We start from the raw sequence: 27,470 nt of genomic DNA, 5'->3' as shown, positions 1-27,470 counted from the left end.
AGGCAATACCATCTGGCTAAAACACTAAAGAAAGACTTTCATATTAAGGGTGGGGGGACGGTCCGTGGTCTCTACAGCCTTGTCTTCAGGGGACTGTTCTTTCCTTATAACATTAATTTTTGGCACCCACAAAAGGATTTTTGTTTTGCTTTTTTCATCCGGGATCCTATCCCACTTTCATTCATTGGCTTCGGAAGTGAGCGAACTCTATGCTGGAAAGAGTTAATATGGTCTAAGATTCATGTGGGTGCCTCTCTATTTTGGATTAATTACACTGGTCCTGGCAGTTCTCCCACTGCTGTCCCACCTTGCATAGCTTCATGCCTGGATTGGCTTGTCTGTTTCACTGCCTGCCCTCTATTGCTCTGGAGGCACCTTGACCGGCTGTCCTCTCCCTGTTTAACTGGCAGCCAGGCATGCCCCTCTACAATTTCAGCTTGTGAAGAGTTTACACACTCAGAGTCACATACCAAACCATGTCCTGTGTTTCCACATGGACCTATCAGGAGGGCCTGGACTTCTCGCTTTCTGGGGAGAGGAGCATGTCCAGGACCTTCTGGACAGCAGTAATGGAATGCCAAGATCTACAACCTGGCAGAGCAAATGCAGGAGATGGGGCACCCCTGGGACATGCCCAGCGCAGCAAAGGAGCTCTGCTATTATGAACCAATCCAGACCACCCCATATTCATAGTGGTGAATGTTCCACAGTAATCAACTTGGCCTTGCTGTTGATGAACTCGGAGGACTGGTGTGGTGGCCAGGAATAAGGACATGGGTCCCATCCATGCTTCCTATACAATTTGGGAACCCTCCATTCACAGCCCTAATAGTTGATCTACTCACAGGAGCCTGACAGGTAGCAATCGAGAGTGGCAAGCTTCTAGATGTTGGTAACCCCACACTTCTCTGCGCTGAGGGCAGCTCTCCTGTTGGTGTTCCACTGCTGCAGCTCTGGAGTGAAATCCACATAGATCTCCCGGAAAGGAGCCTTCCCACATCCTGAAGTGCTGCCATCACCAGTTCTCCATTACTATCCTGTCCCACCAGTCAATGCTGTAACATTGTTAGCAGGTCACTGGCCAAGTTGTCAGGATTGTCCTCCCTGCTTCCTGGGGAGTTAATGGTAGAAGCCAACGTGAAGCATCCTGATACGTCCCCCATGTCACCCGTTATGTTGTGGTCACGGGCAGTTTAACTTGAATCTTTACTGTGGGGCTTCTTGATCTCCCCATCCCATCCCTGTGGAGCTCAAGAACAAAGAGCGTGCCATCCGGTTACGGACTGCGCTCCTTATCATCTTGATGATGGATGGACGCGTTTGATGTCCCTGGATGATGCTGCCATGATAGAGTGGCTACATCACTTACCCAACATCTCATTCATTCTGCAGTCAGAAGCCATACACAAGAAGAAGTCAGGGCTAGTTTGCCAAGCCCAGAAGCAGAGCTCAGCAAAGTGAAGTCACTCCAGGAAAGGGTCGTACAGAAATAACTGTTCAGTTTCATCCTCCTCCTCTAGCCATATTGACAGCATCACTGTGCCCCAAGTGCCCCTTGCAGCTGGGTACCCTAGCCCCTTGCTTACCATCACTTCCCCTCTCAGCCCTCGAAGGACTCCACGACAGGTTGTCTTGCCTCAATCATATCCCCTGCCCCTTGGGGCAAGTTTATTACAAACAGTGAAAATAATCCATAGCAAAAGTCCCCAAACGTAGTCCATTTATCACCCCAGTGCACCTAGTCCATTGACACCACACATACTGCGCTCCGGCATCTTCCACAACACCTGGGCTCTTCATAGGTCCTCTCCTGTCCTTCTGCCAGGACACCCTTCCAGCTAGAGTGCAGCTCTGCTCTTCCCAGTGCGAAGCTCCCCTTCCCCCCGCTGACTTCTCAGCTGGGAGTTCGTCCTCACCCAGGGAACATTCATTATCCCCCTATTTCATTAACCTCTCAGGCAAGCCAGCAGGGAGATGCTTCCACTGTTCCCTTGGGTCCTCTGGCTCCAGTTCTCCAGCAAGGAGATGTCAGCTGGTAAGCCCCTCCGCTGCTCCCTTGCCTTCCCCAAGGACCTCCTGCAGCTGCCTTCAGAGATTTCCTCCCTGATCCTTATTAGCCCCAGGTGCTGCTCCACCCTCTGAACTGGCCAAAGGTGGAGCACCTGTTCTGGCACAGGGGGACTGGACCTGCTTCATTTAAAGGGGCCAGCCCTCCTGTGACACTGCAGCTGTCTCCTAACCCATCCAAAGCTACCTGGCTGTGTGGCTGCCCATACGTGTGTGGAGCGGTTTGTTCATATTAATGACGATCAGGATCACAGTGCTTCCTCCACACTGCCGGGCAGCACTTTGTAAATAGTGCTTGCTCTCAAACAAGGGACAAATTACGGGATGCTAGGGAATCATGGGAGTTTGTTCATTTGAGCCCAAATCCCAGAAATCCAGTAGGTTCCAATAGACACCCCACAATGCACTGCAAGAAAAAGCCCAGAATGCTGGGCCCGGAGGAGCAGAACATTGCACCGGGGATATCCGTTCAGAATGGTGCGCAGTTATTTCCAGAAAGTACAGAGCTTTGTGAAGGTAGTGCTTGAGAAGGGAAGTAGCGTAAGATGGTGTAGACAACGCAGTGTGGGCACACTCTTTCAGTCATACCACCGGTATCGTTACAGCAGAAAACCAGACACCAAAAAAACCAAGTCTGTGGCAATAAGGCTTTGGAGTGGACTTGGCTCCACTCACCTTTCGCTGGAGTCTTGGAATTTACCACGTTGGCTCTTTTAGGAAGGATATTTGTCGGCTTTTCCTCCTCATCTCAGCTCATCTACATCTCCTCCGCCCTGGTCCTGCAGTGCAGTTCTAGTTCTGAGCGCAAAATCCTCCACTCTGGAACGCGGTTCTTCCTGCAAATTGAGCTCTCCTGAGCACCGAACCGTCCCCGCCCCCCACTCCTAGGCAGAAAAAGAACCAAAGCCCACTGTTTTTCCAGGAAAGGGGACCCTCCTGGGAGACAGCAGCAATCCTTACTTCTAGTCCCACACGTTCTCCCATCGGCAGCCGCAGAGTTCACAACCAATGCCCGGAAGTGCAGCCGCATGGCAAATTACAAGCCACGCAGGCTGCTCAGTGTTTTGGGACGTGTTACCAGAGTATCACAACAGCACATACACACCAAAGGCAAACTGGGCTAAGGCCCAGCCATGAGCCAGCCAGAGAGCTCGATGGCTTTTGGCATTAACACTCCATGGGAGTGTGGGCCAAATACATCGTTATTGTTTATACAGCACCACAGAGGGGCATGGCCCAGTTCAAGAGTGAATTCCCCGGGCAAGTCTCAGAGGACGACACTGAGCATCATCGGCTGGGATCTCATTTGCCCTTTGCAAACTCCTCTTTCGTCGGGCCAAATTCCAATCCGGCTGGAGTCAGTGAAAGTTTGAAGGCAGAGGATGAAATACAAAGCAAAATGGCTACAAATAATAGTTAAAAGTAGGGAGGAAATGAGCTCAATTTGCCCTTGATTTCCCTCATTGTTGGAGGAGAACTTCTGCTGACCGAGCAGCTGGCTTTGAAGCTCTCTTCTCCCCATGAGTCATCTGTGCTAATGGAACCTGGATCAACCACGCCAATCGTTTGATCTGGGGAAGTCCTGTTCCCTTTAACAACTCTGCTTATTGCAGATTGGCCTATGGAGCAGTTCACTCATAATTCCATTGGCCTTGTAAGAGGCTTTGAACAGCGTTGCTTACAGGAGACAGCAGGCCAAATTCAGAGGTGATGAGTAGGGGAAGGGTCTCAATTAAATACCAATTACTAAATCAAAGGGAGCCTAAACTGGAGTAATTTGCATGCTGAGAGATTAGAAGAAACCACCTTAGAATCTCTTCTAAATTTGTCCCTGTATGTGTGTTTGTCTGTAAGACACTCGCGCGTAAAGCCAGCTAAGTGGTTGTTAAGGGGATGTCAGCCTGGGTAATACGAGCATTTTAAAGAATTAACCTGCCATACCGATCTTGGGAAAATAGCTCTATTTCCATGGTGCTATCACCATAGTACCGCATGCAACCTCCAACAGAACAATTCTTTGTTGTGCTGAGCATGACGTGGGGCTCGTCTCTTCTTTTGTTGTGTGGGCATTTGCACATTTGACTCAGAAGGGAGCTGTCAGGAGTCTCATGTGTGACTCCAGTTGGCAGTCGACCCCTTCGTGCCCTGGGGAAATGCAAAGTGGTGTCTCACCTGTCTGAGGTCATCCTGAGCTTAACCATTAACGAATGTGTGTGTCTCTCTCTCTCTAGGGACGTGCCTGAACCCCGGCTGGAGCGCCGCACCCCGCACCACCCCACCTCTCTCACGGCAAAAGCTGCCATCTTGGAGAAGGTCAGCCAGGTCCGTCGGATCCAGCGGGCAAAGCAGCTGGTGGAGAAGCACAAGCTCAGTCAGAAGGTCATGCAGCGGCAGAACCGCGCCAGAGAGCGCCACCCCCGGCGGGCCAAACACCAGGGCAGCTTTGTCTACCAACCATGCCAGCGCCAGTACAACTACTAAACTACTTCAGGAAGTCTGCACCGCGGGGCATTACCCTTTTAACTCTCAAGCTTCACGTCCCATCTTGCGATGCTTTCTCCAGCAGAGGTGTCTTCATCCTTTCTCTGGAATAAACCTATCCCCATGAGAGACGCTTTTCAATTTCTTCTGAACTGGTGATGCTCCACAGCAGATCCTTGCTGGGCTCTCCTTCGCTTTCACTCCCCTTTTTACACTAGCGTATACATTTACTTACCTATGATTTTCTTCCTTCTCCACTTCGATACCTTGCACCCCCCTCCCCACCACTGCAGCTTTTGCTCTGGCGCTGAGCAGGAGAGAAAGCCGGCACATCACCCCCACGTAACCTAATGACGCTGGCTGGGGGACAGCTTTTAAATGTCAAGAAATGATTTAAAAGAATCAGTGCTAAAGTGTCTGGAAAAACTTGTGTCCAACCAGTTACCCTCGGGAAAATGAGTCCTGATGGGAGGTATTTCCCCAGCTCCCCGACTCCCTCCCCAATACTTGAGTAAGTTCTTCCAGCTGCTCTTACAACGGTTACCAGTATTTGAATTTGAGTTTGGTGTTCCCAGTGAATGCTCTACTTTTCACTAAGCTTAACACCAATGTTACGCTGAATTTATAGGAGCGTGAAGACGCCCCGTCATTTCCTTTGTCCCTTGCCGTTGTATTGGGAGCCTGTGACATCAGTGCCTTTCTTTATGATATCACACTCTTCTCCGTGGAACAGATTGTGATGTCACAAATGGAGATACCAGGTTCAAATGCAAACTGGAACAAAATAACAACAAAATTGGCCCAAATTCCAGGAAAATGTAACAATTTATGTGGAATAAAGACCATTCCCCCCATCCCCCTTTAAAAACTGGATTGTATATTAGATCCTCTCTGAATTAACTTGGGAGCTGGGATTGTGGTGTCACTGATGATCCTTACTTGCATGCTTTTATTATCTAGCTGTCTGTTCAGAGGTGCCATGCTGGAGTAAAGGGAACCCTGCTTGAGCATCTCCTAATAAGTATTTAAGGCCTGATTTTCAGAAGTGTTGAGCACCGACAACTCCAACTGAAATCCGTGGGAGCTGCAGCTACTGAGTGCTTCTGGAAATCAAGCCTGTGCAGTATTACTGTAGCCCTTAATCCCCCACAGCCTTTTAAAAAGAGTGCAAAGTCCATTTTATTATTCCGGTGCTTTCAGGTTACAGTTGGGTGTCTTACAATATGTTTGGCCCACCCACTCCAAACGGCTTTGCTTAAGGGACAAGTGTCAAAGCTCTAAGCAGATTATTGCATGTGGAACACAGAGTAGAGATCAGGTGGTCTTTAGAAAGGCTGAACAAATCTGCCTCGTGAAATGGTCAGGAACATTCACCAGCTTAGGCAAAAAACAACAAGAAACAAACCCCGCAATGACTTACTTGCATTTTACAACGACGAAGCCCTTAAAAAGCCCTCATCCATTCGAATAAAGAATTCTCATTCCAGGCAACAGGCTGGGCAGAAGTCTGTGGGGGTGGATTATCTGATTGGTTGTAAACACCATATTAGATCTTCAGAGCCAATGGTTGAGCAATGAACGAGGAGGCCTACCCCCTAGACTGGGTTGTCATTTCCTCGGTCTGTCCAAATCACTGGATTTCTGGCAAAAGGCTCTCCCTGGTCTCCGCTGGTTTTGGTGCCCCGGGGAAGCCAGTGATCTGTACATGTCCAAACAGGTCTTGGTGTTTTCTATTTTCAGTCAAAATCTGGGCCCTCGGAAAACAAACCCGCAAAGCAGCATTGTGTAAATCCCACTACCTCCAAGGAGCTGTTAGAGGAGCCACTCCCAGCGGACAGGTCTAGCCTCAGCGGATGATACTTCTTGAGCATGATCCTAAAGCTAGTGGTTGGACATAACCCATCACTCAAACCCCCAGGAGTGACAATTCTCCTTCACGCTGGTATAACAGCCTGTGGTTTGCTGCCCCATCTAGGGTTTGGGAGGACAGCGCAGAAAGGGGCTTGTGCAATAGTCACAGAGGTGGTAAAGTATGTCGAAGCTGGTAGCGAAAGGATGTGAAACAAGAGAGGAAGCGAGAGAGATTGGGGACAAAAGAAAGGCAGGAGGAGAGAGGGCAAGACAAGAAACAAGGATGGAAACTGGAGCAGTTGAGAGGGTACAAGCCCAAGGCCAAGAACTGCATAGCGCAGAACTTGTGCCTACGTGGATGGAAAAAGATACAAGTCCCCCAAGAAGAGGTATATATGGCAGCTCCCCTATTCCACTGTTACAGGCAGACCTAACGCTCGCTAGTCTGATAGTCCCTACAGGACTATAGGGAGTTTCCAATGGGAAATAAAGTTCCAGGCGTTCAGCCCAGTTGAGGAATTTCTTCTCTGTAGTCAGAATGGGCTAATAGATAACCCACGGTTAACTGCACTAAAGATTGTGCCCTGTGTCATGAATAGCCATATTCATCCCTGGTGGTTTTAATGCTGCTACGCCAGAGCTGGGTTTGGCCCAACATGTTTATCCTTAAAAGGCCACTGTCAAGATAAAAAAAAATCATACGTTAATAATACGCGATTAGTAAAACCGCAAAGCTGTCTGAAAATCACTTTCCTCCATTAATGCTCTTTATTTACTGCTTGCACTTCACTCCCCGGGGGAACGAAACTGGACTGTCCACAGGCAGGCTCGCGTTCCCATTTGCACAATGCTGTTGAGTTTGAGTTTCCACCATGCAAGGCCATGTTGAGCTACAAAAAATAAACCACTTTCACTGGAATTTCTTCTATAAACCATTATTCAGACCTTTACCTTCATAGTAGGTTTTGTGAAATTGTGTTTTTAAAAATAATTGTAAACAGTGGGCCTCCACCATGTGAGCGCCGCTTTTAAAATGTCTAATAATTGAGCTCTTGAGACTTTTGAGAGGAAATAAACTTACAATTAGCAGCCTCCAGGAATGGAGGCTAACAGATCTGGTTAGCCCGGAGAATGGCTAATATAATTTTGCCTGCAGGATCTAGCTAAAATGCAGGTGCCATGGGAGCCTCTAAAAATACAGAGGCAAATGGGATTATTTTAAATATATTTTATATTTGTTGTTCTTCAGTGTAATCAACCATTGTTTGAAACAGCCCTACTGCCTCTATAACTCTCCCAGTTTGGCTTTTGTAAAGTTCTGCACAAGACCATTATTAGTGTCTCCAAACTCAAAGCCCTGCTGCCCTCATGACACTACTGAACAGAAAGTTCTCACACAGCATGGAAATAAATTCTAACCCGCCTAGAGAATTAAGAGCAGTGCCTGGCAAAGATTAAAAAACAGTAACATCATCCTGTACTAATGGAAAGGATGCTTCAGGCAGCTATTTCTGATTGAATCATTGGTGACTCTAGTAACTAGAGATAACTCCCAACCAATATGCTGGACCTGAACTCCTCCCCCACCCCCAGCACACACAAACCTTGTTGACGTTCCAGCTGGCTCTGAGCTCTGTAGCTTGGGCCCATCTCTAATAGGAACCTGATTTTTAGAACCTGATCCCTCCTTTCATTGAAGTCAAGGGCAAAATTCCCATATTGCTAGGATCAGCTGTTTGTTCCTCTTTGCTTTTGCACCCTTGTCAGCATCTGGAGAAGCAGCCGAGCTCATGTGCACAGATCTCTTGGCAAGACGGTTTAACAGCAGTTAAGAGAAAGAGAGAGAACTTGAAAAGCCAGTGTTATTTCCCATGGTCTGGATGAGCCCCACCCCTGTCTGTTGTTTGATACCAGCTCCACATTGTCTCCACGTGTTGGAGCAGGCAGTGGTGTGATAGAACTTCATCTGCTCACTGCTGAAGGTCCCACCAGGAGCGTGTTAAAGATGGCAACACGTCTATTATTTCATTTGCAGCCGACTCCTTACTGGAGACTGGCAGTGTCTTGACTTGATGGGACATTTACAGCCGTTCACATCCTTGGTTTTCTATTAAATGCCTTTTTCTCAAGTGAGCCCTGATGCAAGTTGGGACTGGTGCATTTTACATGAACGCCGACTCAAGTTCCTGCAGAGGTGAGGAGGAGCTATTTCCTAAACTCGTCAATGTCCATGTCAGAGTTCAGAATTTTTTAAGCAGCAGCATAGGAACAGGGTTAAATTTTGGATGCTCATCAAGTCTCCTCCCCCCTGCATCCCCGGTTCAGTTCTCCTTTCCATAGGCTGTTTGGTCAATGTGTTCTGCAGCATTACGCTGTTTCATGCACATAAGGTGGCTTTAGAGGGAGATTTCCTTGCTGGAGCAGACACCAATAAAGAGCTGTATGAGGTCAGTAATTTTCTGCCTCCCGGCCAGCTCCCACCTGTTACTGTTACACAGTTCTACACCTCCACTTACGACATGCCTCAGGCACCCTGCAAATGACAGTGTTGTCACAAATTTAACATGATGATGTCACCCGTGCCCAGAGCCCAAAGCCCCCATAACACTTGTGATATTTGGAGCTGACCATTGTGTCTTGCAGATCAAACAGGTGCCGAATGGCTGCGAGAGAGAGAGAGAGAGAGCGAGCAAAGCTTCCTAGAAACACAAATTGCTTTGGGGAATGCTACTCACCTTGTACACCTTACAATGCCTGTGTCTGCTAAGCTGCTCAGAAGCATTTCTCCCAGTAAGAGAAGTCCCTCTTTAAAAGCCTCCCAGCCTCGCTAATTGTCCAGGACGGTGAGAAGCAAAAACTACTCAATTAGGACTTGATCCAGCAGCAATTGAAGTCAATGGCAAAGCTCTAGTCGCCCTCAGTAGTGCCGGCCAGGGCCCTTAAGTGCTGTTAAAACAGAGGCACTGAGTCCAATAGCCCAACTGCCCGTTTCAGTGGTGGTTCATTTCTAATATTTAAAGTTTTATTTTTTTTTAGAAGGAGAATGCAAGGAACTTTGCTTGGATGTCATCGTTCTGCACAACTGCATCATGTTATCCCTAGTCAGCAGGGGAAACCAAGCAAAACTACCATCCCACTTTATATCAAGAGTTTAGAAAGGGTTAATCAATGATTAATAATGTTTTACTGAAAGGTCAAATCATTGTTAGACAGGTCACTAGGTTACTATTACCATGGCTTACAAGCATCTAAAACACAGACTGTCCTCACCGTAATCATTTATTAACCCTTTATAAGCTGATTAGAAATGCACCTGCTATCAAGTGTGACCAAACAGCTAATGCTGTGACAGAGGTGTGTTCACACTGTGCATGGAGGCGATCACTAGAAGTACTGGTCTGCTACCAAATTTCCTGTCCTAGTTCTTTAACGATCAACGCTGAGGTTGGATGGCTCTCCTTTTATCTTAAAGCAAACAAAAGGTGCTTAAAACACAGAACCTTTGGGTGCACGTGTGTAAATATTTTAAAAACGCAGAGTGGCTGTACGGTGTTGGTTTTGGTTTTGCATTCAGTATTTCCAGTTTGTGGTTAGTTGTGTGATGCTCCCAACTGAAAGGTTAAACAAACCAACCAACCTGTGGCTGGGAGTGTGTTGTTCTGATCTCCTACTGTAATGGCTATGCGGAGTTTTCAATTTCTTTTTTATTTGTGTAGGGGAAATTACAGCGTGGACTCAGGGACAAACACGTGCATTGGGATCTTTAAAAGTGCATATTTTAGAACATTTGATTCTGATGCGTTCTTTTATTTCCTGGGAGGCTGTGGATACTAATCTGCACGTCCTAAAGGAATCTGTGAAACCTAGTGAGATGTCTTTTTATTTTCTTAGCATGAATTGCTAGTATCGGCTGCCTTTTGGAAGAGGAAAAGGATTCGACTGGCACCAGTGTAACTGTGTAACAGATTTAAAGTTAGCAGTGTCCACTTACTAGCTATGGGGCCACCCAGGGGCACACCCACCTCACTCATGTGGGTCCCAGGAATCACATGGAAATTGTTGAATTACAATTTATTCCTCCTCTAGGCCAGCGTTATTGGAAATATCTAGCTAGCTATTTTTAAGCAATATATTTTGAGAGGGCATCAAAGCCCCCAAGGGCTTGGGGGCAATGCCAAGATCTTGGAGGCAGAGCTAACAACGGATCTGTGCTCCACACGAATCACAAACTTGAGCTAGATCTTGCTCCCAGCGGAGTCAATGGGAGCAGGATAGGGCCAGGCTGGTGCAAAATGGTTTGGAAAAAGTGCGTTGAGAGTAAGAAGGGGGCAGGGGAGGGGGCACTGCGACGGTTGTTCGCGCTCTCAGGAATAATGTCATTTCTGATTTTTTTTTTAAAAAAAAAAAAAAAAAAAGGCACCGGGTGGAAAACAAAGTCCTGGGGGCGCGTCTGTTTAGAAAGCCAGGTGGGTTTGGCTCTTGCTTTCTCAGCAGGCTAATGCTGAGGACACGGCCAGCATGGGCAGTGCAATGGAGTAGATCTTCTAATAAGTCTTGCCCATCTTTAGCGCCTAGGAGCCAGATCCCTGCGAGGTACTATCCCCCCACCCACCCACATGACCCAGGAGAGTGCTCACAGCCAGTCAGGCTCTATGCGAGGGGAGGGGCAGACTGGGGGGAGGAGCCAGGGGGATGACTATCATTCCCCCTCCACCTGGGTGGAACTTGCATGGAAAGGGCAACATGGCCCCAGGCCAGATTCTCTCTTCTGCAGAGCTCCTCTCCAGGGGAGCCAGGGCCAGAGCCAGTGGGGAAATGCAGCCTCTGCCTGGCTGACCCTGCCTGCCTGTGGATTCTCCCACAATCGGCCTGGTGCAGAATCAGGACCCACATCCTCTGCCATGCAGCGGTAAATTCTGCCCTTCTTAGTTGCAGGGGGTGAGGGAACCGCTTCGCCCCATAAACACCACTGGCCCTGCTTTTTTGAAGTCAACAAGAGGTTGGCTTCAATGGGGGCACGGGCAGCCCTTGAGCACAAAGCTGGGGGGAATGCCCCCCCTTTTGTTTTAAAACATTTATGTAGGGCCAAGTCTGAAGCCACGTATTCTAGCATTCTCCATAGAACACCCCCTCGAAGCAGTCCTAGATAAGTGATCCCGGTTCAGGGGCTGAATTCAAAAGCGGGTCACAGCAGCCCACTTAGTCCTTGATCACAAACACCCAAGCAGTCCATGATGCTAGACTCTGCCTACTGCGTTTTGGCCGGGTTTCATTTGCATTTAAAGGGTGATGAGGAGCGCTGCTGGGCGACAAGCTGGGTGCCATGGAAAGCACACCTGCCAGTAGAGCTGCCCTTGAAATCCAGCCCCTCGAAACCAGCACCTACAAGTACCACTTCCGAGAGGCACCCGCTCTGCTGGGAAAGCCCAGCCTTGGGGAAAGTCAATTCGGTCCAGCAGGGCCCCTTTCCTTTTAATATTGCAAAGTACAAATTTAGGGATGTAGCTCATCCCAAAGCTCCACTCTTTAGGAACCTGTTATTTCTCTTTGTATATTTTAAAACCGTATGTAGCTGTGTGTGGAGCAGTTTCCTTTTCTCCCCCCAAGCCCCAGAGGGGAGGAAATCCATTAGTGTGTTTCATGAAGGCCATGCACAGTACCAAACGCTCCTGCGATGTAAAAAGCCCATGTTTGCAAGAGCACCGGGCTAGGATAATTCCCAGCCCAACTCCCTTGCATAGATTGGAGCTGAAATTGGTGGTTTCCAGTTATGGAAGAGATGGTTTTTTTAACAAATGAGTATGGCAGATATTTGTTATTTAATAAATAGACAAATATGACTGCAGTGAAAAGTGAAGGTTCAGCAATGGTCACTAAACTGTAGCTAAGAAAGCGGTCACTCTCCTTGATAGTGGTTCTCCACCATTTCCATAATGTAACGCTATATTACAACAGAAAAAACCTTTGGGACCCCTCACCCATCTAGCTAGTTGTCTCACACACACACACACACACACACACACACGTGCGCAACCTGTTGGAGAGCCCCAGGTTGAGCACGCATGCTTTAAAATAAGATGGGAGACAAGTATATGTCTGGATGATGCATCTACTCCCCCAAGCTCTGAACTTCTCCAGGAATGTGACCATTCTTTCATGGCATGGATATCTAACAGTACAAAGAATAGTATGATGCCATTGTCTGCACTGATGGCACACCTCACCCTGTCATCAGTTGGTTACTTTCTCTTTAAACAGATTGAATTGGAAAAGAGGAGGAGAAGTAAAACTGCTTGAGGTCAAGGATGTGGAATTTCTTCTGTATCCCTAGGGCACCTTTGGAACCTCTTCTGTAGACTCTCTGGGCTTCCTTCGCCTCGCCCACCATTTTTAACTCCACTGACCTCTCTCTGGCCAATTTGACTCCCATGTAGGATCAAAGTCAGGCCAACCATCGTCTTTTCTCCTTTAGTTTCAGGTGCCTCCTCTATGCCATTCTAGAAGAACCTTTGACTATTATGCAGTTTGGTATGTTCACCTCCGTCCGTTTCTCCTGCAGCTGTTCCTGTGAGCCGTCAGAGATACAGCCATTCTGTGAACACCTCCTTGGCCCAGCTCTCATTCCACAGAACTGCCTGGGAGTTTTGTCAATGGGAGGGGGATTAGGGAGATTAGAAGAAAGTCTATTTATAAATAAAAATGGGGAGGGGGAGAGGAGGAAGTGCTCTGGCATGGTTAGTAAATCACTTTTGTTTTGACGTGTGAGAGTTTTGTGAATCCTCATAACAGAGGAGATGCTGCCTCCCCCTTCTGCTCACCCCCAAAAAGGCAGTCTGGCACCTGGAGCATGCACCAGCAGGCAGCTCTTGGAGTGCAGAAGTGAAAGGGTGACAGCACTCTCGCCAATCAGAAACACAGGGTCAGATTTTTAAAGGGCCTCACTGTAGCCTCCGGCTTTATGCCCTTGATGCAGGCACGAAAAGGCTCTTTCTAAAAAGTTAGCTCATGAAATTTAATTTAAAAAACAAATCCCACATTTTCCTCAAAAAAATGGTTATAAAAAAAAATGAACGGCTCCATCTAGTATCCAAGCTGATACTGACATTCCTTCTTTGCTCAATAAACACCTGCAGCTTCAAGTTCTTTACACCTCCCTACCCCCTTTGTTTACAAGGAGGTAGAGGATGTGGGTTAGCACCTGATGAAACATTCAGCCCGTACCGGTCTAAACCCACTTGGGCAACACCAACTTCCCTAATAATAGGTCTGCCTGATTAGGCTCTGAGATATGTCAGGCTCATTGTTCTAGCTCAGCACGTGCTCTTCTCCACACTAGCTGCCTGCAACTAGCGGCTCTTCGGTCAGAGGGAGTCTACACCAGCCCCCATCGTTACGGCCACCCCCATTGCCACTGCTCAGCCTTCCTACATGGAGATTCAGACTCTGGGTGAAAGCCTGGCACCACTGAAGTCAATAGCAAAACTTCCTTTGACTTCAATGGAGCCAGGCTTTTACCCTTTATCTCCAGGGTGTGGGAGATCCTATTCCTTGTGGGGAGAGGGGGAAAACCCACCCTACTAGCATGTAACTTGTACAGGGTCCACCTGTATGAGAAACCCCAAACATCTTTGCTGTTCCAACTCCTTCTTGCCTAACAGCGAGCGGGGGAGCAAAGCTGACCATAAATACAAACTATTTTAAACATCCAATTCTCATTGCAAACAACTTGTATCTAATTCACTTTTGTGCTTTCAAAATCCAGCTTTTACCCTTCCTGAGACAAAGGTACAGCTCACACTGTAACAGCAACCTAGTAATATTCTTTTCTATTGTATCAGAACTGTATCTGTAACGTAGCATTTGAGTGTTGCAATATTTTGTGTATATATATTTCTCAACTCCCACAACTAGGTATTATACTCATAATACTCTCCTATATGCATTATACCTCTTCATAGTGTATTGACTGTGTATGTGCCTTTCACCCTTTTGCATGGTTTGGTAACAAATTAGGGAACCATAGTTAAAGTCCTATGCAAAAAACGACTGGGAATTTAAATTACAAAAAAAATTCTGCAGCTGATTGTTATTGTGAAAAAAAAATAGATCTGGGATTTTCAAAGGAGCCAACAGAGTTAGGCCCCCCAAATACCCTTTATTTTGGTACCTAAATCCCCTATGCACCTTTGGGAACTCCTGCTTAAAATCTGATTTCCCACCAGTTTGAGGGTGAAGATAGAGTATAAAGATGACATGACTACCACCAGCACTTTGCCAAAACACACTGTATGTTAAAAATCCATTTTTTTCCCTTTCAAAGGCTTGTCTAAAGAGGAGATACTATTTGGTTTGAAAGGGTTGCCTTAAACCTTCTTAAAATGAGTTTGAGAACATTTTCTGGTTTTGCCATCTCCTTTCCCCTCCCTCCACACCACCACTCTAACAAGCAGCAAATTTTGAGTGTGTGTGCATTTGACCTGTTTAGAACACAACCCAGATGACCAAGCAGATTAAACTCCTAGTAGGTTTTTTTCCCCAGCTCTGTTCAGCTGAGAGGGTGATTTAAACCTTACAATCTATTGTACGCCTTACAATAGCAGGACAACTTTTAAAACAGGGGTTTTGAGAAGACAAAAAAAAAAAGCCCCACATTTTCTACATCACTATACTGTAGGAACTGAAACCTAGTTCAAAACAGAAAGCTAACAAAATACGTTCTTGTTGTGTGTTACATGTTAAAGCAATGTAAGCAAGGCTCGTAGAAAGAGGGAGTCTACTTCACGTAGAATACTGTTTAAACATTTGCAACATGTTGACAGAGCAAAGGACATGACTGCCTGGGACATGTTATGTGGTGTGCGTGTGTGTATGTAACATGGTTTTGGTTGTTAGATTGTAATGCTGTCCTGGAAAAAAAAAATCTAATATAAAGGAAAACCACAAGAAATTAAAAAAAAAAATCTATATATTTAAAGCATACTTCGTGTGTGTGTTTTAAATCATAAAGGGAACCAGGTGCAGTAAAACTTGTTACATCCACCATTCAAAATCCAGTAGCGTATTTCACTGACTGTAGCAAGTGTTTGTTCCCGGAGGATGGTTAAGCACTGCCCTAATGAGGGAAGCACCAGCGTTTTACATGTCAGTACAGATCAGAACACAGGATTTCAATTTCACAAGCCTGCAAGAAGTTTAAATAAAAAGTAGTAAAGGGTCATGCTGCTAATCACAGTTCTTGTCCATGCAGACAGCGGGAATCTGCTGGAAGATGTTAAAATAAAAGCCTTCGGCTCAAAGTGATGCATTCTTGATACAGCACATCTCAGTCTGTGTACAGTGGCAGGAGACCTTAAATAGAGTTAATAGCCTTCGTACTAATGGCCTTTTCTGAGGCTTGGTGGAGAATACTGTCCTTAAACAAAAGAATACTAAGCTGCAGAATTTTGCTACCATCCAAAGTGGGGGGTTAGGTTTTTATTTCTAAGCTATCTCCGCACAATCGTATGTTTATCTTTATCACAACATCCCATTCACATGATGGGTTTCATTTTAACATGTTTACAGGAGGCTCTGGGCTTAGTGCCATTCTCCAGAGTTCACACTGGACTCACTGGCAGAGAGGCAGCCCCCTCAGCTGTGGAGCAGGACTCAGAAACAAAGTTGGTTAGGCTGAATATGGAAGGGAGAAGGCAAGGAAAATGGCATAGAGATGAAGGGATGCAAAGCAGACAAACCTCAGTGACAGGGTGGAAAGGAATGAACTGGACACTAGCTAGTAGACTGACTATAGCAGTAAAATTATATGGGTCTAGTAATACTGGTAAATTTCCCTACATAAACGAGCCCGAAGGGTTGGTAGGAAACTTAGACTAGATATGTTTTTTCCTCTCCCACAAGCCAGGTGGCAACCCTACACTGATCATCTCCACAAGGCTGCCTCTTTGATCGAACAATTTCCAGCCTATGTAAATCCCAAACTAGCTATACCAGCAGAGGTTCATCAGCTTCCCACGCCTACAGAGCACACGGAGGGATAAATAATGCAAAGGGTTGGAGCATTTGCACCATGCACCACAGCCCAGAAGGGTGCAGAGAAGAGGGAGTCTACTTCACTTAGAATGTGGTTTAAACATTTGCAACATGTTGACAACTAACCTCCCTAGAGTCAGAACAGAACCCTCCAGTCCAAAGACATATTCTGCAACATTTTATATGTAGAAATCCTAACCACAGGTGCCGGTTGAGTTACACACTGTCACAGAGTCTAGGATTTCCAAACAGTGGTGAGAGGTGCTTCAGGAACAAGGAGATCCGTTTTATATTAGATTTCCAGAACAAAAAAGGGGACTAAGTCACAGCCATTCTCACACGAAAAGCAAATTTAGAGGTACTGAATGACTTAGCGGACTGGCTATGAGATACAGCACTTCTCACCTCAAGGTCAAAAGTGTCCAAAATGGTTCCCATCTGAGGGTGGTTTAGTGGCCTCTAAGTCTTGTGGTTTTGCTCCAGCTTCCATTCATTAAAAATTTCACCATAACTGCCCCCCTTGCTGGCAATCTCAGCAGCAAGGCCAAGAATGGCATGGTAAGAGACCAGATTACCCCTTCCTCATAGGTCTGGTCCCTCAAGTTTCAGGCCCATTGGTAGGGTTGTGTGGAGAAGACTGCACTGCCATTACACAACTTGCACCTGTTCTGTGGAAAAAGTAGAGCTCAGTTTCCACAAATATCACCCCAAGAGTTTTCACCAGCATAACAAATAAAATGTAAGGCAAGACTTAATGAACCTATAAATAAACCCAGGGTTCCCACTTACACAAAGGTTTTAGGGAAAGTGACATGTGGACCTCTTCCTGGGTCCGATCCTGATCCCATTAAAGTCACTGGGAGTTTTGCCATCAACTTCAGTAAGAACAAAATCCGGTGCAGTGTGATCTTATAAGTAGGAAAACACAGAAATATTAAAATAGCTTAGTTTTACATCTTAACTTGTTGAAGATGGTAGGATTTCAAGGAAGCAGAAGTGTGGAGGTTGGAAGTGAAAAGGTAGAATAATTGCCCCTTTTCAGGGTTTTGGCAAAAATCTCTGAGTCATACTGCCTTCCGGTGGCTCTTCAATATCCCTGCATCAGGAGTGGGTAGACATTTTTGGGAAAAAACTGATTTTATACAGGAAACCAAGGTATCAAAAGAGCATGACTGAATGTGGCTCTCTGGGGGAAGTTAACAGTTTCAGAACACAGGTAACATCTACTGCCGTTTGGCCCTAGCCCAGGGCAGAATTTTTCCCTCTGAAGTTTTATATGCAAAAAGTTCAGCTTTCTGGGGCAGTTCCTGACCAATCAACATTTGGCATTTTTGGCACAAGACAGCTTATTTGCCACTTTATGTTCCACAGGCCATTTTTTTACAAGGTGCAATACTTGTCAAAATCACCTGTGTGCAAGGTAACATGCAACCTAGGATGACTTGTGTCTGAGGCCATGTCTACACTTACCTAGATCGGCACTGTTGCAATTGACGCAGTGGTGTCAATTTAGCAGGTCTAGCGTAGACCCCCTAAATCGAGCACAGAGTGCTCTCCAGACAACTCCGGTAGGTACTCCAGCTCCCTGAGTAAGGGAAGTCGGCAGGACAGCATCTCCCGGGGACACAGCGCGGTGTAGACAGCGCGGTAAGTCGACCTAAGCTACATCGACTTCAGTTACGTTATTCACGTAACTGGAGTAGCATAACTTAGGTCGACTTAACACGGTAGTATAGACAAGGCCTCAATTTCTTACCATGAAAGCTTCCCAGCACAGGAAGGCTGACCTACTTTCTTGTGTAGTACACGTGAACAAGTCACTACTGAGCGCAGAATACTTATCCAGATAAAACTTCCAGGTACCAGATTTCAGAAAGTCTCCAGACCGCATTCTTCTGTGCAGTATCGTCCTCTTGGTGAACACTTCCACATGGAGAAAGCTATCTTTTGGGGCGCCTCGGTCCATATTAAATGAATGCACCCTGAAGACTGGGGTAGTAGGCTTTGAATATTTTCTTGCTTTGCAACAACAGCTGCACTAGTTAATTCATTTGTGGTTAAACAAATTCCTCTTTAAAGCTCCAAATAAGGAGCTTGTAGGCCTAGAGCTTCAAGTAATCCATTCAATCTCCCTGTACAGTAGTATGCTGCTGCTAATAATAATACAACCCAAATTATAGGACAATAACATTTATTTAGAGCATTAGGGATTCCACATTATACAAACCCTTCAATTTATTTGTATTTCACTGGTCTGTTTCTACAACAAATACATCCGATCTACTTTATAATAAAATTATTTACATTTCCAAACAAGACTGGGTTTGCCTGTAACCCTCTTACTGCTATTCACATACAGTACTTAAAACAACAGCACAATACATCATTTTAATACCTAAAAATGGCAACCCTGTAATCTAATTTTTTTTTATGAAAAGTGGAAACTTAGAAATAAGTTTACAACTGCCTTTCCCTCCCTCGCATTTCTTACAACACATTAGCCTAATGCACTAACTTTGGACTTCATCTTAGAATACCAGAGTGTTTAACAATAACCCAATATTATATCCATTTATTTGTTTTTAGAAAAAAACTTGCACTTACTGGGAACAGTATAATATTCAGATGACTTTACTGTACATCATTTTATTCTTTTTTCAGAAAAAGAAAAATCACAACTCAAAATTGCTATTGGTAAATTCACACTCATTTACAAGTCTTGTGTTTCCGTGCAGTACTTTACTTGGATTTTCTTCTTTTAGACTGCATTGCACTGGCATTCGTTTCTGAAATTAAAAGGAAAAACCTGTGGATGCTAAGCTAATAAGCCTTTCAAGAGAGGCACACACATTGCTTTTTTTTTTTTTTTTTACATGTTAAAAAAACATACTGTGGGGGAGGAGAATTCAGACTGTGAGCTCCCCAGGGCAGGGATTGTTTCTCATCTTGAGTTTTTACGGCACCTAACCCGATGGGTCCCTGATCCTGACTGAGGCCTTTAGGCAGATAGGACAATCCCAAATAAATAATGATAATAAACTCTCAGTAGCTTCTCTTGCAAGGATATGTGCAAACAGCTTCCCCGCTCACAGGGATGTCCGGAGGCTTAAAATTTGCAAAGCTCTAAGATCCTTGGCTGAAAGATGCTGTGTAAGTATTATTACTGTATTAGCTCTAGTTATGATTCTGCCATCTTGCAAAGCACTGCCACAAAAAGAAACCCAGGAAACATTACACATGGCTTGAAGAACTTGAACTACACAGTTACATGTGCAGTGCTTAGGCACTCCAGAGATGGATGTAATAGGAAAAAAAATGAATGTTTTTTGGAATGTGCCTTTTAAGTGCAGACTCTATTGGTCCCATTACAGAGAGGGCTTGAGTCCTGATGTTACACAACTGTGTATGAAACTCTTGCTTTTGCATAATGTATGGCTGCTGTAGGGAGAATCCACTATGCTTCACTAATAACTTGCATCGCAAGTTACAAAATACTGTAGCACTTCAGCCGTGGAAACAGAAGTACTCACAGAAGCTAGAGCGAAAGTAGAGGACATTTCAAGTGCACTCACAATTTCCATTTTAAAGCAGTAAGAAAAATATTGAGCAAGGACTGAGGAAACCTACATCCTTACAATTTTAACTAAATACAACACTGTAAAAGTTTGTGATGATTCTTTGGCTCTTTACAATGTCTTCTGAAGACTATCCTTCGGTAACAGTCTGCATTTTAAAACCACTGGGGGAAAAACAGTGTTGCAAGGCAACAAAGCAAAAAACCAAATCCTGTGTGCAATTCTGGTCTCTCATGTTTAAGAAAGATGAATTCAAACTGGAACAGGTGCAGAGAAGGGCTACCAGGATGATCACAGAAATGGAGAACCTGCCTCACAAGAGGAGACTTGGCCTGTTTAGCCTAACAAAACAAAGGCTGAGGGGAGATAGGTTTGCTCCCTATAAATACATCAGAGAAATAAATACCAGGGAGGGAGAGGAGTTATTTAAGTTAAGGGCCAATGTTGGCACAAGAACAAATGATTATAAACTGTCCATCAACATGTTTAGGCTTGCAATTAGACAAAGGTTTCTAACCATCAGAGGGGTGAAGTTCTAAAACACCCTTCCAAGGGGAGTAGTGGGGGCAAAAAACCTAATTTGTTTCAAGACTGAGTTTGATACATTTATGGAGGGGATGGTATGATGATGTTGCCTACAATGGCATATGGCCCATTCGCGACTGTTATCAGCAAATATCTCCAATGGCTAGAGATGGGACTCTAGATAGGGAGGGCTCTGAGTCCCCAACAGAACCTCACCCACTCATTCCTTCCCGACCCCAGATACGGCAGTCAGTTGGACCCTGAGCATTTCAGCAAAATCCAACAGCCAGAGAATTGTTTCCCACATGTCTAGCTTTTGGATCTTGCTGAAATGCTCAGTGTCCAACTGATAGCCATATCTGGGGTTGGGAGGGAATTTCCCCCGGTTCAGATTGGTAGAAACCCCAGAGGGATTTCCCTTCCTCTGCAGGATGGGACACGGGTCACTGGTTGGTTTGAACTAGAGTAAATGGTGGAGTCTCAATAACTTGAAGCCTTTAAATCAAGATTTGAGGACTACAGTAACTCAGCCAGAGGGTATATTGCCAGAGTGGGTGGGCTAGGTTTTGTGGCCTGCGATGTGCAGGTGGTCAGACTAGATGATCATGCTGGTCCCTTGTGGCCTTAAAATCTCTGAGTCTATAAAACACAATGGTACGTCCCTGTGCCCCTTAAATGTTACTGTAGTAAAGTCAGCATGAATAAAAAGTTACAAAATTTGATTAATCAAAAGCGACAATGATAAAGGCTGCAGCCAGGCATGTTCCAGTGGTTCTCAAGAGTATCTATTCAGTGCCACTACTCAAAAGTGAACTGCACTAACAGGTATGACTTATACCAACTGGAGTTTTTTGCTCCTAGAAATCTGTACCTGTCAGTTGAGTTTAGCTCCAAGCAGTCATGCAGCATTCATATCCTTTGGCCACAAGCAACACTAGTTGTAGGGTTTGTTTTCTGTTTGTATTAAATAGGGTTTCTGGTGTTTGGTAGAATAAATGGCAGACTTCCACCATTATATGGAGTAGTTTCAATCACTCACTTTTGGAGCCAATAGTCTAATGTCTTCTGAACATTACTGGAATTCTAACACCGGTCACTACCCAAAACTACAAACTAGTGTGTGCCACATATGTAATGATCACTTAAAACTGACTCAGTTTACCCACTTCTACAATTGTCCTTGGGCTGCTTCTACCTTGCTGCCTTTCAGCAAGGGCATTGCACACATGAGCAGGTCTGCAAAGCTACAACCCTCTCTTCATTTAAATCCTTCCTGTGTAGAGCCACTTCTTCCAAAATGCCTACAAGAACTAGCCAAGTATTTCTCTTCCAACAATGTCTTTTACTCCATCTTACTATGCACTAGATTTTGTTTAGAGAACTTGCACCACCTCTATCCCTCACTGCACAGTTTCTGAAGTCAGTTTGTATGTTTCTTAGTGCACGGATTGTGCTTTTATTCATAATGAAAGGCACCTAACACATTCCTGAGTGCATTTAAAATAATAAATACACTTAAAAAAAAAGTTCTCATTCGCTATTAAAAGGTAGAACAGTCAGGAGTATGCACAAATGACAAACTTCTTCAGGTTCCATCAGTTCCCTAGCTAGACATGACAGGCATAGTGTGTTTCCCCTGAAAAATTCTTGGGTTTTTGTTTTCATGTGTGTCTTTGGTCCTGAGCTTGCCCAATCACCTAAATGGGGGGAAAGGAAATCAAGGCCCTGTGTACAATTTGGTAAGCTGGACCTAGATTCTGTGGCAGCTTCAGATACATGGTTTAAAAAAAAAAAAAAAAAAAAAAAAGGAGGTTTTTATTTCATTAATAGAAAAACAAATAGTGGAACAAACGTGTTGTTTATTCCGATACTAAATACCATTTATTTTATGCTGTTCCCACATTTTTCGTTTTTAAAATGCCATAGTCTTTCTGTCATGTTTAGGTTTCAGAATTAATCTACTACAGTGAATGGGGCAGGTTACACCTCCCAAAGCTATTGTTTCAGGCTGCCTCAAACTCATGAAGACATCACTGTATCACTCTACATTGTGTTCACATTTTCAAGCTTCTTTAAAATCATCAAAGATCATTAATTTTTAAAATGAAAGATGAGATTCTGGAGTACAATTATGTTACAGGAAGTGAATTTCATGGCCATGGGACCGCAGAATACATAGATACCTCAATGCAATTTTTGATACTCATTTCAGTACAATATTTAGCTGGAAGTGCTCTCTGGAACACTTTAAAGGTAAAAATGTAAACATTTGTAATGTATCCAGTGAGGGAAAAGGTTGCTGAATTTAATTTGATCAATTTCATTTCATTATAAATCTGTGTTATTTCTTAATGTTCTATATGTTATCTTTAAAATATTGGCTGAAAATTCCTCTTGACATTCTCTCTACATCATTACATGAGTCTCACCTACCAGAACTTTACTGACATGAGACTGACCCCATCAGCTCAGTCTTCACTTAAAAGTTAGGTGGACGTAGGTATGCTAGTCAAGGGTGTGAAAAAGCCATACCCTGACTGATGTAGCTATGCTGACCTAACTCCCAGTGTAGAGGCTGCTATGTTGAAGGAAGAACGTCTATGTCAACATATGGCCTGGTCCACACCTAAACAGGTCAATCTAGCTATCTCACTCAGGGTTGCGAAAATGCCCTGTGCAATGTAATTAGGTCAACCTGACCCCCACTATAGACACTGCTTGGCTGACAGAAGAATTCTTCCATCGATCTGCATATGACCTCTCAAAGGGGTGGATTTATTACAGCAATGGAAAAACCTCTTCGGTTGCTGAAGTAAGAGTAGACCTACCCATAGCTACTGTCATTTGAGGATGTGGTGTTCTTAAATCAACGGGAAAAAATGAGAAGCAGTTCAGCAGTTACTCCCCCATAGCTGCGATAGCTCTTGTACCTGCTTGTGCCTAGCCCTGCTCCTGCCTTTGACCCAGCCTTGCCTCACTCCAGGTAACCCAGCTCCGACCCTCAGCTCTGGCATCTGGTCTCTGACTTCTGCTCTGACCTGTGACTCCAACCACTAGGACTGACTCTGGCACCACCCACTAGGCCTGACCACCCACGTCCCAGTCACTGACATCATGAACCAGGCATTCTACCAGTGAACATGTATGTGCCACACAAATGTTGCATATACTTTGTTCCTGACCATAGCCCTTAAAGAAATAAGACACTCCTGCAACTGCTGATGCCATGGGTTAATATCTGTAACTTTAGGATTTCACATGTTCTTGGACAGAACAGCTGAGGATCTGTGTACCAGCACACAAAACTCTTGGACTGTCATCGAGGCAGCATTCTAAGCATGCCTGAGCAGCATAACAAGACCATTTGGATTTGCGAAAGCAGATCACACACTAGAAGACATAAGCTTTTGTCTGACTTCTTTCAGACTGTAGGAAAAATGTCACTGTCTTGCCTGAGTACACTTCTTTCAATGTCTGCCCATTACTGCTAAGAGTACTATATTTTAAGAGTACTATGATTTTTTTGAATGCTATGTTAATGGGTACTGCAGAAAACAAACTACAGTAAAAAATTTGCATACAAGAGATTTACTGCAGGTACTGAACTATGTAAACTTCGAAACTCCAGCCTGTCTCTAACTCATCAGTACTAACTCTAGGGTTAGGAGCATACACTGAACACCATAGGCATGGTGCACTTATTCAAATGATATTATTATTTTAGAAACTACTTCACTTCCTGCCCATTCCACATAAAGGATGGCTGTGCATTTTACCTTTTGCGGTGCTAGAGGCAGATGATGGCCTGGAGGACCTCTTGCGCTGTCCATTCTCTACTGTTTCCTGTGAAGCAGCAGATTCCTCTGTTCTTGAATTTCTTCTACTTGGAGTTTTAGATTTTTCACAACTCTCTTTTGCCTCATTACTAATAAAGTGAGACAAAATATTTCTGGTGAAGTGCAAAAATCTTTTTTTAATGCAATTCATTAGACAAGCATACAGGTACCAGTTCCAGATCCTTAGCACTGAAGATATGAAATGCTAGGGATAAGGGAAGAGAGTATTTGAAACATTCAAATGACCGAGAAATTAGGTATATTTTAAATGGTCAGCAGATATCACCATTACTGAAGTCTAGGAAAAGTCTTAGTTTATATAAGAAACTGCTATAATAAGGAAATACAGAACTGAAGTCACAGATGAACACAAGAGAGAATTGTGAACTTTTAAGAAGGGACTGTTGTCAACTATTTTGTACAACTAAGAAGAGTTGCTTCACTAATCTTTCTAAATGATTTATTCCCAGACCAAAACAGGCTTTATTAAGGTGGGTTTAATGCGTTAAAAGAATTAATAACAAAGTGCAGTTCTGCCATGAAAAGTTATTCTACAATGGTACTGTGGGGCTTCACATTTATTTTCTCACACCATATTAGCAGATGTTTACATTTGTTTACATTTAAAACTGTTTACTCATTTCTACCAGCCTTGCAAACTCATCTTGTGCTCTGGGAATTAAGCTAAGTTATTTTCTTCTCATACACAGACACTAGTAAGTTTCACTGTTGTATGCAGTGTTTTTGCAGCCCTGTTGGCCACAGGATATTAGAGAGAAGGTGCTTGAGGTAATACCTTTTATTGGACCAATTTCTGTTCGCGAGATAGACAAGCTTTTGAGCTACTCAGAGCTCTTCCTCAGGTCTGGGAAAGGTGCCACAGCTAAATAAGAGGTTAAACAGATAGTTCAGCACGTATTTCTAAAGGACCATTCAAGATGAAGTGCCCCGTTAACACCCCTGTAGTCATTGGATAAAAAGGGGGATCAGTGGGTTACAGATTGTTGTCATAAGCCATAAATCCAGTGTCTTTATTAAGACCATGACCAGACGCTAGCAGAACAGATGCAAAACCTGCAGACATCTCTCCACTGCTACAATGATCAACATCCCCCACAACACTCTTTTCAAGATCCATGGATCCTACACATGCTACTGTGTACCTCATCCAGTGCACTAAATGCCCCAACGACGACTATGTGGGTGAAACCAGACAATCACTATGCTCTTGAATGAGCTCACAGAGAAAAATTAAAAAAGACATTTAAAAAAACCCCGTATCACCTATGGGTGAACACTTTTCAGAAAGCGATCACTCTATGTCTGACCTATCAGTCCTCATCCTCAAAGGAAACCTGCACAACACTTTCAAAAGGGGAGCCTACTGCTAGACACTAAAAATCCTGACTTTAATAAAGATGCTGGATTTATGGCTTATTACAACAATCTGTAACCCACTAACCCCCCTTTTTGTCCTAGGACTACAGGGGAGTTAACAAGCCACTTCACCTTTAGAATATGGGCTAACTACTCATGCTAAACTATCTGTTCAACCTTGTATTTAGCTGTGGCACTCTGAGTTACCCTTCCCAGACCTGAGGAAGAGCTCTGTATAGCTCGAAAGCTTGTCTGTCTCACCAACAGAAGTTGGTCCAGTAAAAGATATTACCTCACCCACCTTGACTCACCAGTAAATTTCAACAGGCCAAATGAAGCCCTCAGTGACATCTATGCAACCCTATTGTCTTCTGTGGGTTCACAAGGTACCTAAGTGGAACCAATTAAACAACTCTCTGTTGATAACACACAAGAAGGAACAGAATTCACTTCATGCCCTCTTCATGTGACGTCTCTGCAGGACTAACAAGAATAAAAATGTATTTTAGTCAGCAGTCCTGAGTCTGAAAAAACACACAGAGGAGATCTGTAGAGTACAAAGGTTCTATTTTTACATAGTCACTTCTAAGAGGAAATCCTCATTTTAAGAGAGAAAACTTATACAAGTTTGTAGTTTTAACAGCTGATGTCTGAAAGCCAAGGAATTCAACAGTCAAGTTACAAAGACAAAAAGGCACAGAACATTGGCAAGCATGGAAGGGCAGACAGCAGGTAACCAGGTAGGCAAATAAGTATCCCCATTTTACATATGGGAATACAGAGGCACAGAAAAGCTAAATGACTTGCCTAAGACATAAAACAAGTGTCAACACCAGGCTTCGACCCCAGCTCTCCAGATCTCATATCTAACCCACTAGATCAGTGTTTTTTAATGTGTGGGTTGCAACCCCCAGTGGGGTCACTGGAGGGATTTAGGGGGTTGCAAGCAGGGCCCGCACTAAAGGGTAGGAAGCAGGGAAATTGCCTGGGGTCCTACACCACAGGGGGCCCTGCAAAGCCAATTTACATGTTTCATGGGGGGCTGAAGCCCTGAGCCTGCAAGCCACGGTGGGGCTGAAGCCCTGTGCCTCGAGACGTGGGGGGCTGACAGGGTCAGCTCTAGGTTTTTTGCCGCTCCAAGCAAAATAAAAAACACCTTCAAGAGGGAAAATGCCGAAAAAAAAAAAAAAAAAACCCTCAGAGAGCACAGCTGCCAAAGCAACCAAAAAAACCCTACCCAGAACGCAGCCCTGGAATTGTGCCGCCCCAAGCACGTGCTTGGTTTGTTGGTGCCTAGAGCCAGTCCTGGGGGCTGAAGCCTGAAGTCCTGAGCTTAAGGTAGGCTGTCGCAATTTTTTCTAGGGGAGTCATGATTTTTTTTTTAAGTCCAAAGCGGGTTACCAGCACAAAAAGATTGAGAAACATTGCACTTTAGACTAATCCATTAGATTAGCGTTCCACATGTAGGTCCCTTAGCCTCTGTTTTCCCATATATGATTAGTAAAATAAAGATAATGATAATTATCTACTTCAGAGGGGTGTTGTGAGGCCTACCCAAATAACATTTGTAAATGCCTGTAAGTATGACGTCCAGTCACTGGCAGAGGTGGAAATGGAACTGGAGGTTTGACTCCCCATACCTGTGATTAATGCACAAGACTGTGTGACATTTGAAGGTGCCATTACAGCCACTGCCCTTGCTGCTTTTACAGGGATTAGGAAATCCAAA

General features: G+C 44.6%; 2 protein-coding genes across 4 annotated transcripts in view; one reads left to right on the top strand and one right to left on the bottom strand.

Annotated features, from left to right (window-relative positions):
• TP53INP2 (tumor protein p53 inducible nuclear protein 2) overlaps positions 1–9,831 on the top strand; it is a 51,348-nt gene extending 41,517 nt beyond the window's left edge. For both annotated transcript variants that reach the window (XM_024195331.3, XM_024195332.3), the window contains one exon: positions 4,299–9,831. In XM_024195331.3, coding sequence (XP_024051099.1) covers positions 4,299–4,548 — 250 coding nt within the window. In that variant the 3' untranslated portion in view covers positions 4,549–9,831. The remainder of the gene's footprint in view (positions 1–4,298) is intronic.
• Positions 9,832–18,429: 8,598 nt separating this feature from the next.
• Positions 18,430–27,470, bottom strand: part of NCOA6 (nuclear receptor coactivator 6) — a 56,155-nt gene continuing 47,114 nt past the window's right edge. For both annotated transcript variants that reach the window (XM_024195334.3, XM_024195333.3), the window contains exons 14-15: positions 24,305–24,453; positions 18,430–19,214 (exon numbers count right to left, since the gene is read on the bottom strand). In XM_024195334.3, the coding sequence (XP_024051102.2) occupies positions 19,168–19,214; positions 24,305–24,453 (196 nt within the window). In that variant the 3' untranslated portion in view covers positions 18,430–19,167. The remainder of the gene's footprint in view (positions 19,215–24,304; positions 24,454–27,470) is intronic.

Source organism: Terrapene carolina, unplaced genomic scaffold (assembly GCF_002925995.2).
Source record: "Terrapene carolina triunguis isolate 2854851 unplaced genomic scaffold, T_m_triunguis-2.0 Scaffold233, whole genome shotgun sequence".
Taxonomy (NCBI): domain Eukaryota; kingdom Metazoa; phylum Chordata; order Testudines; family Emydidae; genus Terrapene; species Terrapene triunguis.
Note: the sequence above shows the minus strand (reverse complement) of the source record. Positions and strands in the feature narration are given on the sequence as shown.